Source organism: Colletes gigas, unplaced genomic scaffold (assembly GCF_013123115.1).
Source record: "Colletes gigas isolate AHSC1104 unplaced genomic scaffold, ASM1312311v1 Colletes_gigas_Sc00012, whole genome shotgun sequence".
In the NCBI taxonomy this organism is placed as follows: domain Eukaryota; kingdom Metazoa; phylum Arthropoda; class Insecta; order Hymenoptera; family Colletidae; genus Colletes; species Colletes gigas.
Window position 1 is genome coordinate 1,611,182 of NW_025106641.1, and position 17,939 is coordinate 1,629,120.

The 17,939-nt window shown below is 42.1% G+C and overlaps 2 protein-coding genes across 13 annotated transcripts in view; one reads left to right on the forward strand and one right to left on the reverse strand.

Annotated features, from left to right (window-relative positions):
• The window catches only part of LOC122399064 (feline leukemia virus subgroup C receptor-related protein 2-like), a 34,520-nt gene extending 29,509 nt beyond the window's left edge, over positions 1–5,011 (reverse strand). Inside the window, exon 1 of the mRNA XM_043399433.1 lies at positions 4,933–5,011. The gene's annotated coding sequence lies outside the window, so the exon portion shown is untranslated. The remainder of the gene's footprint in view (positions 1–4,932) is intronic.
• LOC122399061 overlaps positions 1–17,939 on the forward strand; it is a 46,466-nt gene that overhangs the window by 10,756 nt on the left and 17,771 nt on the right. For 4 of the 12 annotated variants that reach the window (XM_043399417.1, XM_043399415.1, XM_043399414.1 and 1 more), the window contains exons 2-5: positions 4,964–5,158; positions 5,364–5,467; positions 12,695–12,856; positions 14,060–14,143. In XM_043399417.1, the coding sequence (XP_043255352.1) occupies positions 4,964–5,158; positions 5,364–5,467; positions 12,695–12,856; positions 14,060–14,143 (545 nt within the window). Of the gene's footprint in view, positions 1–4,963; positions 5,159–5,363; positions 5,468–9,036; positions 9,157–12,694; positions 12,857–14,059; positions 14,144–17,599; positions 17,893–17,939 lie in introns of those variants that run through there. The other 8 variants (XM_043399425.1, XM_043399429.1, XM_043399418.1 and 5 more) reach the window with 7 other exon arrangements.

The following is a 17,939-nucleotide window of genomic DNA, read 5'->3' on the forward strand; positions in this document are numbered from 1 at the left end:
ATCCACTTTCTAGAAAAAAATTCGAGATGGTGTGAAATTTTTCGTCGAAAAAAAATTTTTTCAAATCGTTCAGGTAAAATTATTTATGATTGCAGGAGTCAATTACAATCATTTTTGGTCAATAGACATATCCTCGAAATCCTACCCATTTTCTAGAAAAAAATTCAAGAAGGTGTGAAATATTTCGTCGAAAAAAAATTTTTTCAAATCTTTCTGGAAAAATTATTTACGATTGCAGGGGTCAATTATAATCATTTTTTGTCAATACATATACCACCGAAAGCCTACCCACTTTCTAGAAAAAAATTCGAGAAGGTGTGAAATATTTCGTCGGAAAAAAATTTTTTCAAATCGTTCTGGAAAAATTATTCTCGGTTGCAGGGGTCAATTACAAACATTTTTGGTGAATAGACATATCCTCGAAATCCTACCCATTTTCTAGAAAAAAATTCGAGAAGGTGTGAAATATTTCGTCGAAAAAAAATTTTTTCAAATCGTTCTGGAAAAATTATTTTCGTTTACAGGGGTCAATTACAAACATTTTTGGTGAATAGACATACCCTCGAAATCCTACCCAGTTTCGAGAAAAAAATGAATACACTTTGCTTTTGATTGTTTCAACAGCAACGTTTAAGAATTGAAAGTTTTAGTGATTTTATAGTTATGAGACGCGGTGTATCCGATGCGTTCGACACATTAAACCAAGATGGCGTCCACTGAAACCCAAAAGAACCGAGAAAGAAGTCGGACGAGTCGAACGTTCGTGAAAGGTTGATAGACCGCGTAACGACGCTTTCGAAGTTACGTCACGTCGTTCGGTTTTCGATTTCGAGCCGTAACCGCGATCGGATCGAGCGACGATTTCGTAAATACGTCGCCCGCGGGGCAAACGCGGCGGTCCGATTCCGTTTGGTTCTCGCGTTCGCGAAACGCCACGGTCGAAATCCAGTGAAAGTTCCCATTAATTGGTCGGGCCAGGTGTGCTCAACCTCGTCCAGGTGAAATGGCCGTGGCACCGTGTCCGGAGATCTCCTACCATCGGTGAGGCCAGAGCGTGCATAACGCCGAGTTTCCCCGACCACCAGTCTACTGTCACTTTCAAACCGGCAGCCCGACACAAAGCAACGTGCACCGACACCGTGCCCAACGGTGTCCACCAAATGGTCCATGGAACACCGTCCTGGTGACCCATCTCGTCTCGAAGAGATCTTGGAAAAACGACACCGAGTCCACTTGGTTGGCCAGACGACGCTGATGGATCCTGGTGCGACGTGCTCGAAGGCTGAAGAGCTTGGGAATATTCAGATTGTGACCTGGTGCGTCGTTTCGACGAGAAGAACCTGAAGAAGGTTTGGATTGTGCTTGAAGAATCTTTCGAAGAGAAAGACTTTCGATCAGTAGACAACGTTCTGCGAACGAAGACTATCGATCCTTAGAAATTGGCTCGGGATCTCGAAACAGACGATTATAACACGATAATATCGAGTTCTACATATGCAAAGTTGCGTTTGGAAAGATACGTTTATTCTACGATCTTGAGAAGATGTTGGAAAATACTCGACCAGGTCACCTAGTTTGGTCCTCCTAGAGCCGAACCGTGCAAAGTGGAGGAAACTGGGAGAAGAATAGAGCGAATATATCGAACATCGTGTGCTCCATATCGAAGACGACGATCAAACACGGAGGTCATCGATGGACGCTGGACAATCGAGGAGAACTGGTTCCAGGTTTTCAGGCTTCCTCGGCGTTCTACGTGGGTGAAAGACGCGGCTAAAAAGGGGACACGGCTGCTTTTGAAAGCGACGCGCTCAAGAAAGTCATTAAAAATAACCGGGACGCGAAACATAGTATTCGATTCACCTGGCTTTGATTAAACGCTCCTCGTGGGTTACGTTCTTAAAAAACAATACACGCGAATCCCGTGATTTCGGTGATCGTAGTGCGAGGAAAAATGCGTGGAAGAACGATATCTGTGAAAAGATGAGAGGATCGAGGTGTGAACGTCGAAAATAACGAACGATTGTGAATCGTGGTCGAACATAAACCACGCGTGATTCGTAACAGAAAACAACGTGATTCCTGTGGCTCGATGTTACGCGTCTGATTGAGTAATTCGGTTGCTTTCTTTACTTCTTGGCCTCCAGATATCTCCGTCAACTTCGAAGATAGCGGATTGGCGACTCGGAGGGAACAGGAACTGGCGCGTGAAAAGGATAATTACCTTTCCGTCGATTAAACGGAAGTTTCCGATTAGTTTTCGAGATACAACCGAGTGTATGAAGCGGACGTTAAAAGTGAAAAGCGGAGTCGGAATGTTGGCGTACGTTTCGGTCATCATCTCCTCGTTGTTGCTCGAGGGTGAGAACAGGGTGGTCGCTGGACAGGAGAAGTATAATATGGCGACGTTTATGGTGCTGTTCTTGCTGATCACCATCGAGGTCGTAGTGGTCAAGGTGGTCACCTCTGACATGGAGAGGGACGAGGACAGCCATTCTGGGCTGAGAGCTGCTGCTACCTTCTTCGATCGCGAGGACTGATCAAGATTGAATAGTGGCACAGTGATCCTCTCTGACCCAAACTGTTATTTATCCTTAATTTAATAGTGGAACAGTGATTATTTCCCCCCTCCCCCCTCGATAAAATTGTAATTTAATACCAGAGCTTGTGAAATTTGATCACGTGGACGAAGATACGGTGAATTTTTTGGAAAATTTCGAGGAATGTATTGTCTATTTTTTGGTTCGAATTTACTTCAAATATAATGACTCGTTTCTGTTGTTTGCAAATTTTTCTGTTCCTATCTTTAGGGATATTTTGTGAAGTTTTTAAAAATATTTTAAATTGCTTTCATTCTAGACTTTGGTTTTTGCTTGAAACACTTTCTTGCAATTGCAGGATCTTCGATTTTGTGATCCGGGCCTTTCTAGTCCCGAAATGTTCTCATGCAAATGTTCTCGACACGCTTCTTAATTATAGACTCTTTTCGATCTCCCATTCGATGCAAATGTAAATGAAAGTGGGATATTAAGCATCGTAACACGAATGTTACGATTGTAATTTACGGTGCTGTCTTGAATCGATGATTTATTGTCGTACGATGAATACTGTTCAAAATAATTGCCTTGTTTATAGTACTCGGAATATTAAAAATACGTGAAAGATCAGTAATGAATTACAGATATATTGCTTTTGCCGAGATTCTCGAAACAAAGAATGATCCATCGCTGATAGAAAGTATTATTTTTGGATGCTTCGTATCTTACGTCATCGAAAACTTAATGCAAACATTCTTATCTTTTCGAGGCTTCAAAATGAAAGAAACGACGCACACCAACGCTAAAAAATAAAGTTACTTTTTTAAAAATAACAACAAAGTAAAGTATGCCAATCTCAGCGAGAGTACAGTGTTCTCTTAGTAATTTCCACCAATTGAGATTATCCAACCGTCTAATCGAAAATGTAAATTAATCAGACAGGATTCGATTATTCGAGAAGGCTGTATCAAACGCTACGTTAAACCGACGAAGGAATAACGAAATCGGGGTGAAAATTAATTAAATTGGAGACGTTTTAAATCTATCAGAATTTTAATTGTCTTTTGGGAAAGTGTTACCCAAAATGTTCGAGGATTACGATGGAACGGTTTGGAATGGCGAAAATTCAGGCTCGGAGGCAAACAACGATGTAATCCATCGAACCGTGCATGAATAATTAATTGCACGCGCGTGCAGGAGGCACAATGAACAAAAGACGGCGCGTCAAAGATGGCAGACGCATCGTGTGTCGCAAATGTCGCGAGAATAAAGCAATCATTACTCTCGTGCGAGTAGATTCACCCGTAACGTGTCTTTTTCTCGTCTCGTACCAGCCCCGTTCCCCCCGTAATTACAAACAATTTGTCGAAACGTTTAACGAAAAGCAAAAGTTGCAGCGAGGAAAATTACGATCCAAGGCGGGGATAATCGCGGTGCAAAGTCGACGAGAAATTATTTTTTAATGCCAATTCTACGAACCACGAGACGTCTCGATAAATTAAAATTTAATTCTCTGAGAAATTAGACTGTTCAAGTATCGTATTATTTCCTTAGCTACCCTAAATGATGATTAAAAATTAAATAGTTGGAAGGGTTAAGTATAGATGAACTTTGACTCGTTAAAAAATAATCGAAAGTTTCTCTTCTTTCGAAGCGATGAAATTTACATAATTGAAATTTCTAATTTCTCAATTTTGGTTTCGATCGTCTTTCGGTCGTGAAAACGTCCAAACAAAGTCCGTTGCGTAATGGAGCGATCGCGGAGGAAAGTTTACAGGCATTTAATACAAGAAAGCAATTTCGAAAGTATATTTATTTAAACACGTTATTGCGTAAGGACGCGTTGCATGCTCCTGGTTACGCACAGAACCCGCGAAGCGTGTAGCGTCTAAGCTGCGGCGTTTTAGAACGAGGTCGTTTAATCGAGTGGGATATGCGTGTAATTAATCGTAGATACTTATCGTACGTGTGTGTGTGTGTGGACGTTTAAAATCTTTAATGTGATTGTTCGCGAAACGATTGTAAATAGCTGTCGATCGGAAACGATTTAGCGTCGACGTGTGGCGTGTCCGTGTACATCTTGCCATCGATTACGTCTCGAATGGTCAACTATGGTGGAATTCAATTACGATGCAATTTCAAATACTTCCAACGATACACGACACGGGCTCAATTTTCTTTTATGGAATTTTTTCGAAGACAAATTGTACTCAAAATTATCTAAAATAATTTGAACTATATTTTTGTATATATTATGTACAGAGTTCTTGCTCGTCAATAAATAAATATAATATGAAATATCTCGAAAAATATTGCTTTTCCACACCGAAGAATTGATTTACGTAAAAAGGGGTATATGAAAGATAAAATATGTTACTTGAAGGTAATCTCGACTTACCGTGTGACGAACTTGGTATTTTGCATTGCAGAAAGTCTGGAGAGTCGAGGCAGGAAGCGAAGCAGATCCCGTTGGACGAAAATCGTTGCGCCTGTTGCCTGAAACAGTTTTTCGTGGGACGCGGAGTGCGTTGCAGCGATTGCGGGGCAAGATCCTGCAGAAGAGGCTGCTCGCGCTGGGACACGTCAGAAAACGCCTGGCATTGTCTCTTTTGTCGCCAACGAAGGTTTCACCCACCGTGCATTAACCAATCCCGCGAATTTAAAGCGTTATCTAACGCTAGAACTACCGAGAAATTAAGACTATTTTTTTTATCAGTTCTACCGATAATTCTGCAAAAGTTTCCTCGTTTGAAGTGTCACTTTGTATCGTTCAATTATCGCTACGAGTCGTTGTAACGGTTCCGTTAACGAGAAAATATCTTTGCACAGGTACTGGTTGAACAAGACCGGGCTCGCGACTTCCGGTGGACTGATCGACGAGAAGGATCTACACCGATTCTTCAATACGGCCAAGTCACGGGTCTATGTCGCAGGTTTGTGGAGGATACGTTCGAAAAGAATGCGCAATTGGTACGAAGCATCGAACGAGATCGTCGTAATTAGACTTTTAACTGCAGACTCGCGAGCGTCCGTGTTTTATCGGCTGACAAATTCGCATAAACGAAGCTCGCGCGTGTTAATGCGAATAGTCAAGGTTGTTTTGCTCTTTTTTTTAACGTAGCTGCGCAAGAAACTGGAGATTTTATGGTTATGGTTTTCAGTTTTAATAAAACTGAGGGACTAAAATTTGCTCGATAGCAGTTTAGGTCACCACAGGTTAACAAATGTAGCAAAGTATCTAGATTTTAAATTTAAATTTGCAAAAGTAATGCTCGACTCTGATGCTGATCGTGACCTTGATGGTATACGAGAGGTCAAGGTCATCGGAACTGGGGCCGTTTCGGTGCAGATTCGCGATAGATCGAAACGGGAATTCCGTGAAAGATAAAAATTGAATAAAAAAAGGAAATGCAGGGACGTCTTTCGCGCGGAGAAAATCAATTGCGTCGGCCGGGAACGGCGATCCCTTATAAATAATGCAGTTACCCAGGTGGCGCAGGGTGGAGCATTCCTACGAGTTCCTCTCTAATGCTGGCCCCTCGGAAAGAACAGGCTGCAGAAGGTTTGTCCGCGAACCTGGCGACACGGGAACACCGCTCGTGGACGATCCACGGTCAATTGCTGGCCCCCGCGGGCCTATTGATTTGCAGGCTGTGGATCCGTGGGCGCGGTGAACGATCGACGAATCGATGCACGCCGTGCATACGGAGAAAAGGAATTAATTGCGTCGCTCCGGGACGCAGCTACGCACGCACAGACCGAGAAATTCGAACGAGTTTCCACGATCCAGCAATCGAACCCTCGTTCTCTTTCCATCTCCCAAAAAAAAAAAGAAAATATCAAACAAAACTTGACCAGTGAGTTGAGTTTTGTAATTGTTAACGACACGAGAATGAGATCAGAATAGACTCGTAACTCAGTTTCGTGTGAAAGAAGAGAAACATTGCTCGTAAAAAGGTTTATCTAGAGTATACCGGCGGAGATAAGCGGTACAATAAACTGGTCTAAGATTAATATAGAAGAATGCTATCCGCGAGATAAGCACCCGTGTTGATAACTGTACAAATATGAAATTCTTCGCTCAAAAATAAGTGGAAAACGTGGAATAACATTCTCTCGTACCAGGCTCCGTTCTCGTGATAATCGATGTTTAAAACGCGTGGGGCGCCAATTTCGCTAAACGAGAACTAAACACGAGCACTGTTAAGAAAGCAACGCGGTAAAAAGGAAAGAAAAAAAAAGGATGAAAAATAAAATTGGCCCGGATGGCGGGGGCTGAGAAAGTTGCCGGTGAAATGTTAATTGACGTTGATTCCATTTTGAATAGTTTCCTCGGGGGCCCCCATTGTGCCGCGTCGGGTCGGCGCGCGGTCGTCCTTGTTCTTCGGGCAGAAAAGTCGTGTAACGGAAGAGCAACAATAAGAACGGGTCGAAAAATATCTCACGCTGGATTCCCCGCGATGCTCATTGTTCGCTGCGCAGAGCTACGATCTTGCCGCGTGAATCGTATCGGGCCGTTTGATCAGCAACGGGGCCCCGCATCTAACGCCAGATGCCCAAGATATACGCCAGCCTCTCCGTGGAAACTTTGCTTTTCTTGACTGCCGGCGAAAAATGATCGCAGACGGCCTACGGATCCGCGATCCCTCCCGTTACGCGCTCCAAACCCGCGTCGGGACGCAAAATACCGGTATTATAGCGACGTTTTCCGGTTACGTATGGGAATCCATTACGCCGCGGCGGGGCGCGAACACGTCTCAAATTTACGTCAAACACTCTCTAGGAATTTTATACGATCTTACAGGGGAGTTCTATTTGTGTAAAAATTAGAATTTCGTAACTAGAAAACACAATAACAAATATCGAAGAGGCTGCTTTCAATGGCCATGCAAAGAACACCTATCACACTTTGTTAGGATTATAAATCTGAACCATTTCAACAAGTACTAGTAACATTAACATTTCACAAGTTAATAATTTGAATTTAAAACAGAAGATAATGGTTCGGTTTTAGTAATTGTCCATGGAGCAATGGAGGAGTAAATTCGATAGGAAAATTAGTTTCGTCATGAGTGTCGAGCAGACTGAGATTAACCGTTAATTAGGTAAAGTAAGCGGCTGATTAAGGCGACTTAATACCCGCTAAAAGTATTATGGATGGTTGGAAAAGGCGCGTTCTCGAGTCTAGTCCAAATCGAGGCGCATTCTTTGTACACGGTTGCGCATCAGGTTTCTCCGTTTACTAACTGCTGCCTATTCCGAGGATCTGTTCTTTCGCCAAACATGGTCAGACTGCATCGTGCCGAACACTTTTGTCCCTGTTGTTCGTTTTTCGCGAGCCCGAAAGATCCGCGCTCGTTATTTCTTCTAGGAAACGAGCGGGGGTTCTCGGGGGGGCCCCCGGCGCGCATTCCACGCAACAAAATTTCTGAAAACCAGATCCCAAACGCGGAATAATTCCGTCGAGAGCGGACATTTTTGTTCGAATAGTCGGAATATATTTGGGATTAAACGGAACGGCAGGTTGTCCTGTCCGGTGTCTGCCAAAAAAGAGGAAACGGTTCCACGGGGTCAACGTTCGCGACGAAACGCTCGAAAACGTGAACTCGATCGCGATACGCCGACGGAATCTATTAGTACGGGGGTCAGCAAACTATGGCTCGCGGTTGAGAATGATTTTTTAACGAATTTCACGCCAGAAACACGAAATTACTCTGTCAGTATTCATAGAGCAGAGCTAATGTTTCGCATTATCTGCCTGAAAAGATTTCGTCGAACGAGACGTGCATGAAATTGCTTTACAAATTCAAACCCTTCTCATTGGGAACGTCAAGAAATTCTATATTTCATAGTATTTTAACTGATCAAAGATTTTGTTTAGTAGTTCTCTAGATTTATATTTGAAATTAACCACAATTACCATTAATAGTTTCCGTCGTTGACGCTGGATAGCTCCACCATACTATATCGGTAATGCAGATACCTATTTTCATTAAAAATCTGTGTGTTTGTGATTTCCCTATAACTCCTATAATTTTTGTACGATCCAGGCAAAACTTTCTATAATTGTTTTCTACTTATCGACGAAACCCATAGGCTAGTTGATTCTCGAAAATATTAATTGAAAACTTTTATTTTAAATGGGATTTTCATGCTCGTAGGCACTTCTTGTTAGTCGAAATCAATGAAAAATGTTAGAATCACAAAGTTACAAATTTATTTCGTACAGATTATTCGTTAGAGGAGGTTTGGATCGAATGTGCAGCCTCCGGGCGGAATTCCGTTCGGTTTTCGGTCCCCGATGGTCCCCGAAGAGGCGTAACTCCTGCGCGCTGATCGGTTCTTGTTGTCTCCCGGGCCCGAGGTGGCGAACCTCTCAGTTCTGCTCCAGTACTCATGGGAGCAACGTCGCCGCGCACCTCTGTGATCTTTCGTTTCCGTCTTTCGCCGGTTACCTTCTTCACCGTCAATCGGAATCATTTTCCCCGTGAAACGAGTCGCCAACGCAGACACTCCACTGTCATTTTCACCAGCCATCGCTGACGACGACGTGATTCTTTTCACCGTTCGCAACGAGCTACGAGACCTCCGTCGACTGGCCGATTCCACCGTTCGAACGCATGTGAGTCCGTGAATCGTGCTCAGTGATACGTGTTTCTATACATTTACTCAATCTTAAAATCAACCTCGATGTCAGAAACGAAAGAAACTTGCTTTATACTTATTTAGACTTTGAATTTTATTCGTCTAGACAATTCTACGTTTTGAATTTTATCTTGGGCCCTTTTCTGAGATAGAAAGTAATCGAATCTGTAGGATAGAGAGTTACAGTAGCCGAAGCATCGTAATCGTCGTTCGACCATATTAAACAGTGCAATTTTCTCCTACCTTCCATAGGAACAGAGTTAGTTCGATCGAATTGTTACATACTCGCAGAATTGTATTTGTTTTATCATTCATTGGCTCCGGTTCGTCGGTTCGGATCGATTCGTTAGCGGTATTAGCGTTTTATATAACCCGGCGGATTTTCTACCGAATAATTGGCGACTTTATGCAACGACTCGCGTGTACGGTAATGCAAAATAACTGGCAAGGACGTCGGAAGCGCGCGAGAAACGCGCGAAAGTCGCGATACGCCTAAACAAGACCGGGAACAACGTCGTGAAAAAACGCTTAGGCTGGTTGGGTACAGCTCGAAACCACTCGCGGAGAAGTTTCGAGTGGCTCGAACAGGTTCTCCGAGAATTTTCGAAATAATTCGACGCGTCTCTCTACAGTCGAATTCGTAGAAACCAGGATCGCTGGGCAATTAGTCGAAGAGAGAAATTAGTTGTGACGTGATGCGATGGACTATGGAATCTTTGCAAGAGTCCTTCCGAAGAAGAGATGGGAAGGATCACGGTCAAGTGTGAGAGAAACGATCCAGCGATCTTGATCGATGATGTAACTGCAATGGCAGAAGACCAAGACTTTGAGTTTCGAGGATGGAATTTAAAGCGTACAACAGTTTATTTTCTTCTTGTAGATCTTAGATCTTCTTGTGCTCGATCGCTCGGGGTTAAAAGTCTGCAAAAGATCGAAACGTAGAAGAGATAAAATGTAAGTTGAACGGTTCAAAGAGTGGAAGAGCAATCTTGATCGAAGTACAAGACGAGTAGAAGTCAGGGCTGCTCTAACAAGATTTGATCGTAAGAAGATGAAGACATGAAAAAAAAAAAGAAACGAAAGTCTTGTTCGAGCGAAGATCAAGACGTAAAGTCGATGAGACGGAATATAAAATATAAGACAGTTTGAAAAGAAGTCGGGTTCGCTCGAGTCGAAAGAAGATCAAGATAGGGGGGTTATGAACGTAGAATATAAGATGTAGAACAGGTGGAGGAGAAGAATGTTGATCCCGTAGAGTATAAAAAGCACAAAACTCGGACTTAATTCAACACGATCGCGCCGCGGGAAGACCAAGGCAGCAAAAGCAGAATGCGTAAGATGTAGAACAGCTGGAAGAGAAGAAAAGTGATCTTGATCGCGTGCAGTGCAAGATAAACAAAAGATCTGGCAAGATTTAATTACAGAACGATCTTGGGAGATTGGCGAAAATATAGGAAGCAGTTTAAATAGACACGATCGGAAAGAAAATTAAGAGTTAATGTGACGTCAATTAGAGATTAAAATATAGTTACAAACATAATCCTATAGAGCTTGAAATTAAAAATTTATTTTAAAATCCTTGGCAAGAAGAGTAGTTCGATGTTTGTAAAATTTTTAATAAAATCACGGTCGTTTGTAATTGGAAGAAAGGTAAAGTTTTGCTGTCCGGGGACGGGGATCGCTGTTAAAGGGTGGACTAGGCGAATTTCGGAGAGGAGGAGGAAGAGAAAAATGTATCCTCGAGGCGAGGATCGACGCGTTCTGTTGGCCTCCGCGAGGCCCCGCGCGTGATAACTGATAAATATACCGGTCTTGCGGCACTCCGGCTAAGAGAATGCGGTTACAAACACGATGGGAAAAAAGACGCACAGTGGTAGATCTTTAATGGTCGTCGATACTTTCGTTTAGAAAGCGCTCGGCCGTGTCAGTTGGACAGGGATTCGCGATCGCGGCGCATCGATGATCGTTACGCGTCCGAATTCGCGGATACGGTTCTCGGGACCTTGGCAAACGAGCTCGCACGGGCCCCAGTGTCTGCATAGAGGGAAAGGGGGATGTAGATTGCGACGAGATTCGCGCGGAAACAAAACTTCTGCCTCCGATGGGAGAAAGTTTTTGACGCATGAATGAGTAAGTCCTCCGTGATCTTCTTTTTCGTGTTTACCGCTGTGCATGGTGTCCAGGGCCGGAAGTAACGAATTCCGCTTGGAAAAACGATGTAAAAACGTGGGACGGTGTTCTTTCGTGCGACGCGTCGTTTCGAGAATAATTGAATTTCAAATTTCGCGGATTTTCAAATTTCTGGGTGGTAGACTGTAATCAAATTTGGCTAGGTACAGTTAGGAGTTTGTTACAAAGAACCTTTTCACCCGATCGTGCATTGTATGGAAAGGGGATAGATAAGTTTGAATAAAAAGATAATAGATTCTTTTGCTGTTGGAAGCCGGTAGACAAGCGTGAAGAGAGATGTTCTTTTTTGGGCAATCGGATCAATGACATGCATGAATTCAGTCGAACGATTCGACCGTGCGAACGGGGTTCTCCTCTGGTATACACAATTCCTGATAATAAAAATGCAAACAAACCAATAACAAGATGAAACATAAGAGAAACGAAACATGTAAAAAAATAAATTTCAACGGAGGGAAATTTATGTAGACAAAGGACCAATTAATGGTAAGAAACGTTAAGAGTATATTGAACTTTGTTGATCCTGGGAAGGGATAAAATTTAGATTTGTTTACCGAGCGTTTCGCGAAGTCCTCTGTTTAACGTTCGAATTGGAACTTGTCGGGTATCTCGTGCGAACGTTTCTGCAGGGAAATGTTTATGCATAGCCATTGATAAGGTAAAAGTTATGCTAATGCCGCCCGTCTCGTGTCCGATGACCCACTTTAAAATGACAACGTTCGAACAGCTGTTTTGCGCCCGGTATCGGGTCGCCTTTAGAAATTTACAACGATCCTTTCGACCGTAGAAAGTTCGAATTAACGTTAATACATGCCAAATACAAAACATTTAAAAGAAAAAATCATATGCTATTATGCATACGTGGATCCATTAATCCTGCATCATTCTATTTCTCTCGTTTCATAAAAAAAGCCATTGAAATACAAAGAATGAAGTACAGCTGTTGTTAAACCGCGTGGTGACCTTAATTCTTTTCACTAATGCACCTGTCGAGCATCGTACGACGAATATTGTATCGTTCGAGCCTCGTCGAAACTATTATAAATATTAATGTTCCTTTTCTTTTATTTCCAGCTATTTTGGAAAAGTCGAAGGCAAAAAATTGCTGCACGCGTTCTTTTACGAAGCAGATAACGAATGCACACGTATCATTATTTAAATTATACTTGGTTGTTTTTCCATTGTCATGCAGCGCGATAAGGAACGTGCACTCCCTAACGAGCAATTTATTATTTTTCCTTTTTAATAATTTTCTGAAAGAAATTGCTACGTGCGCGATCCAGTCGAGTGGCCACCCACCCTGACCGATGCAAATTTCTTTTCAGGAGTGGAAAATGCAGCTGCCTGCTCGAGCCTGGCTACGGCCAGCGCGAAAGAAGAGGCGAACGCGATGGAAACTGTTCGAGATTTCGTTGAGAAGATAGTGGAGGGCTTGATCGGCAACGTGGACGACACGCCGATCGATCGATTGTACGATCATTCAGCATGTGAGTTAAAACTCAACGTCCACCGCTTGTTTCCCCATTTTTTGATTCCAAAATTAACCAAATATCGACAAAATCGAGCAAGGAGTTCGAACGATGAATAACTCGCTGTATTTTTCAGATTTTATTTAGTCCTGGAACGTGCAAAAGAATATTAATAATTGTAATGGCGCGTTATTTTCCCGCGAAACGATCGCGTCGTTTGGTCGCCAACAAATGCTGCCATCTGCGGAAGAGTCTAGAACGTCCTCGAGCGAGAAGAGCCGACGAGTCGCGATAGTCTCGAATTCCTTTCTCGATTACAGCATCGATATCTGTACACGTTGCTCGTATCTGTTACCTACTTAACAATTAACACTCGAGCGTATCGATTACCTTCGTTCGCTTCCTTAAATCTCGATCGCTCTACAAAACACGACTATTAACTTTATGGCTATCACGATCGCTTCTTTGACGCTTTGTTGCACCGCGGAGCGTGAAACGTCCGCGAATAAATTTTACGAACGAATCGTGAAGCAATTATTGCTTGGAACGATCGATTCGAATAAAAAAACATGGATTTCTTTGGAGCAACGGTTGCCTTTCAGATGAATTTGACCTTTGAGCTTCGAGCAGTAGATAGAGCAGGTCATCGAAGCCTCGCCTAAAATAATTTTTTAATAGTCGAGGACGCTTCAAAGTCAACTTAGATTTTTTTTTAAATTCAAAAAGCTGATTAGAACGTTCGTTAGAATTTCACGAAGATCGATTATCGGTAAATGACATTTGAAGGTCAGTAAAATCACGATAGTTAAAACAGCTGATTTGCAAAACAAATTCATACGAAATTAAAAATTATTTTACGCGGTCCGGGTCGTGGAACTTTTCTACGAACGAGACGTTCCGTTTAGAAAGACGAGGCTAACCTTGAAACGTACTTTACGCCTTTAGCTATCGATAATTCTCCGGGAAACTTTAATGACTCTCTCGACCTCGTTCGATTCCGTTTTCTCTCTCCGGTGGTTTTTAAATTTTCGCCAGATTTACGACCGTCGTAAATTGAAATGGAACACCCTGTACATGTACATGGCCGTCTCTATCTTCGTGAAAACGACACGTTCACGAGAACGCTAGGAACTTGAGCGAAAAGGGTCAAAGAAGCAATCGCGTTATCAGTTTTAACGCCTTATTAAGTTCACTGATCGCTCGACTAACGCTAATTAATAGATGACAAGCTTTTGGATAAATATATTGTACCCTTGGCCGATGCTGTCATTCGTGTGGCTGTGGCTCTGCAATTGACTTTGTCAAGTAAGTTTTTTATATCACTTCTATCGCTACGAATCATCCATTTATTTACTTAACAATAATCATTTCGTTTATATAAAACAGAACAGATTAATTTCGAAGTTAATTTCTACGTCACGTTCGAAGATTGTAAACTGTTGGAAATTTCAAAATCCGTGAAACGCTTGGAAACGAGGGGACAACCGGCGACGCAGTCGTGTAAAGCGGGTTGCATACTGCAAGGCGCTCCCCGCGTATCTGTAATCTGAGAACTCTGCTGTGCTCGAAAGTCGATTGTATTTCCTATGGAATATTAACAACGTTTTGATCGTTAAGGCGTTTATCTTCGTTATCTGTAATATTGCCCACAATTATCGATGATCTGGCATTTTATCGCCTCCAACGTCGTCGAAGCTTCGATCACGACGCCAGTATTTAACCGATCGGGTGAACGGTAACATTAGCGGCCACTTAACCGGGAAGAGTTCATAATGGACGTCCTCTCCATTCTCTTCGCGGCGATTCAATTATATTCGAGCGTCTCGGTCCCGTCGGTTACGCAAGTCGACATAGAAATCATAATTGTCGCTCGGGGTTCTTCGAGCATTCTCACGGGACGCGATCTCGTTAAAAAAAAGTCGATAAGAATGTATACAATTCGTTGGAAGTTGGCGATTACACGATTCTCATATAAAAAAAAAAGTCCTTGCAAGGTGTCATCACTCCCCAAGAGATTCTCTCGATTATTTATTTATGAATTCGAAGAGCTTGCAAATATTCTGTATGGAAGCTCGATCACAAATTCTGAATAATTCTAAAAAATAGAAGAATGAATAGAATAGAATGAGTTTAGGAAAATCTAGATCTTGAATTACACACAGGTCGACTGAAGAGTAATTGTTAGGGACTAGAAACTGAAATAAAATTTATACAGCAGAAATAGAAACCGCGCGTTACGAAAGTGAAACTGTATTTTAACTCCGGTTACGCATATGTATCACTCGTGTATTTTATTCCAGCGAAGCGAGTTTCTTGGAATTCTTGCGCTTTTAAATAATAAAAGGCGCGCGGAATTCGTCGTATGATCGAACACCAGCGAGGAAAGTATCGTTCGAAAAATTGGGGCGATACTTTCGCACGTCCTGTCCGATTTCCGCGTCGTCGAAATCGCCGTTTCATCCGCGAGATCTTTCTTCGATCCTATCGATGCCAAAAAAAAAAGAGTCTCGTTTCGAGCCTCGCGATGACTTGTAACTCGGAGAACCAGAAGAACTCCGGCGACGACGCCATTTTATTCGTCGTTGATTCGCGAAGATTATTTTTCAACGACCCGCTGCTTAGTTTAAAAGCCAATAAAGAAAGGTAGAGTTTATTTCCGTTAATTTGCAATTTCTGATGTGGCTATTCTTCGCGAAATGAATCACTCGATGATTCCTTCGTCGAAGGACGAAACTGCGATCTGGCTGCAACAATGAAGAATGCAATTAGTCGAGGACTAATTCGCTGATTACGCAACCAACGAGTCGGATAAGATTCACGAGGAAATTTACCATATTAATTATATTGGAATAATATTACTAGGATCGGGGGAGGGGATGATAGCAAACAATCGCGTTGTTCTAAATCGATAACTTGTTCGAGGATAACGATTCGCGTAATTGTCGATTTTTACCGTCCTCGGCGAACCTATTTGCGCGATAAGACTGCAAACATTACGTCCTCGTTCGTTGAACGAAAGAAAAATTGAAAAGAGTACACGCTTCGCGTTATACACTTCCATCGTTATTGTTCGTCGCTATCGTAATACGAGGAACACGCAGTATCGGATAATTTATAAATTATATTATTCTAAATATAAGTTGTATAGATTTTATAGATTATCCGATGCTACGGTAGTCTGCCTTTTTAAATTTATATCGCGTAGAGAGTATTCTTGAAGAGGACTCGAAAGAATGAAAATGAAAAATGTAGATCTTCGAAACGTTGTATCGAAAGTCAAACAATATAAAAAATAACTAGCTTAAAATGGAAATTATTAGACAAAGAGACCGGAAACTTTGTTTCTTGATAAACAATTTCAGATTCAGTGCGACACCGGTTGTTTGTTCTCACTGTTTTCTTAATAAAGCAGAAATAGGAAACGCGTACAAAGTCGAGTCGCGTTTGACGTTCCTAAAACCATGGTTCAGCGACGCGTTTCAGGAGTTTCTTTCGATAAATATTTATCGAACATAAATCTATTGGATGATTTGCATAGAATGACGCCGGTTTCTCGTGTCATTACCGTCGATTCCGTTCGTTTGAATCGAATTTGAATCGAGGTCGGGCCTCGCCGAGATCTTCCGCGAAACGCATAGTATCGCGAACCATAAACGCTATACGTCACGCGCGTACCAATAAAGCTTTATCAGAGGACAAGTACATTTTTAACCGGGGGCATTACGTAAAACAAGCGAAATTTTCCGTCAACTACGATAAAGTCCGTTTTCTGATCCTCCGGTGCAACCGATGCTGATATATTATTATTTTTAGACCTATCGACGATGGAATATAATGCCATTGTCGCGTAAAAAAATAAATTTAACGTTATTCTGTCGGTTGGGAGCGCGGAACTCGAGAGGAAAACTATTGGTGAAATTTTAATCGCGAAATTAAAGGTCGATCGCGCAATCTACACTGATTTCAGTTAATCCTACCACGGATGATGTGTTATTACACTTTGCAGCAAAACATTTGGTATTTTTAACTGATTCTAGGAGAACTGATAATGATAACAGATTGCACAGTCGTGATAAACGTTCTTTTATCAATAATTTTTAAAACAATAGGAAAATCGTATATTGAAATAGACTAATCCTAGTACTTGTGCAGGTTAATAATACGTATCGTCAGGCATGGCTTGCATAGTAATATTTGCATTGCACGACGATAGAAACCTTCGTTCGATGGTTATTTTATTTATGGTTGATAATTAGCAGCATAAATTTGTAAATTTACGAATGGTGGATCGATTCTTTTGAACTGATCCATGTAAACGTATCTCAGATAAAACAGATTTAATCGAACAATCATTAGAAAGTCTAAGATTATCCTTGCAACGTATTGTAAATAAATTTATTTTGTTACATTCACTAAGCGATAATGTTTGACTATGTAAATCCACATCTGTAGTCCCTTGCATATTACATCTTTGTACTAAAGGGTTTAATACCCGTTAGTAAATGAATAGTAATAATAAATGTAAATTGTGAATTTGTGGATGTCGCGTTAACGTTTGCAAAGTCGTGGAAAAATGTTGTAATTCGAGGATGGTTCGGCGAATGAACGCCACGGGCGTTCGAAAGACGTCTGACGATTTTAGAAAATGTAGGTTCCCTCGCAAAAGTTATCCCCCACTAAAAGGAAGCCGTAGAGCAGTGCGGCGTATGTGGGGTACGTAGCGTCGCGTATCAGACCGCTTTGGCAAAAGGCTCAGTCGCGAGCGGTGCAAGCCTGCGATTACACACACACACGGTGTGTGCGGTGATTTCGCCGGTTCCGTCGTCCATCGATTCGCGTTTTCCGCGATAACCAGTCGAACAGGCCGAAACACGACTCGACGCATCGTTAAAAAACGGTACAATACGCGCGACTCTGACAAAATAACTTCTCACGAGCTCCCCAACAAGCATCAGTGACAAAAGTGAATTCAAAGTGTTTTAAAACAGAATCACAGAACGATCTTTGTCTCTCGACGAGGGAGCACGGAATCTCGACGAACCGATAGGTCGATAGTGCGTATCGATACTTCCCCGATCGTTCGATCATCGAACCGGGAAGA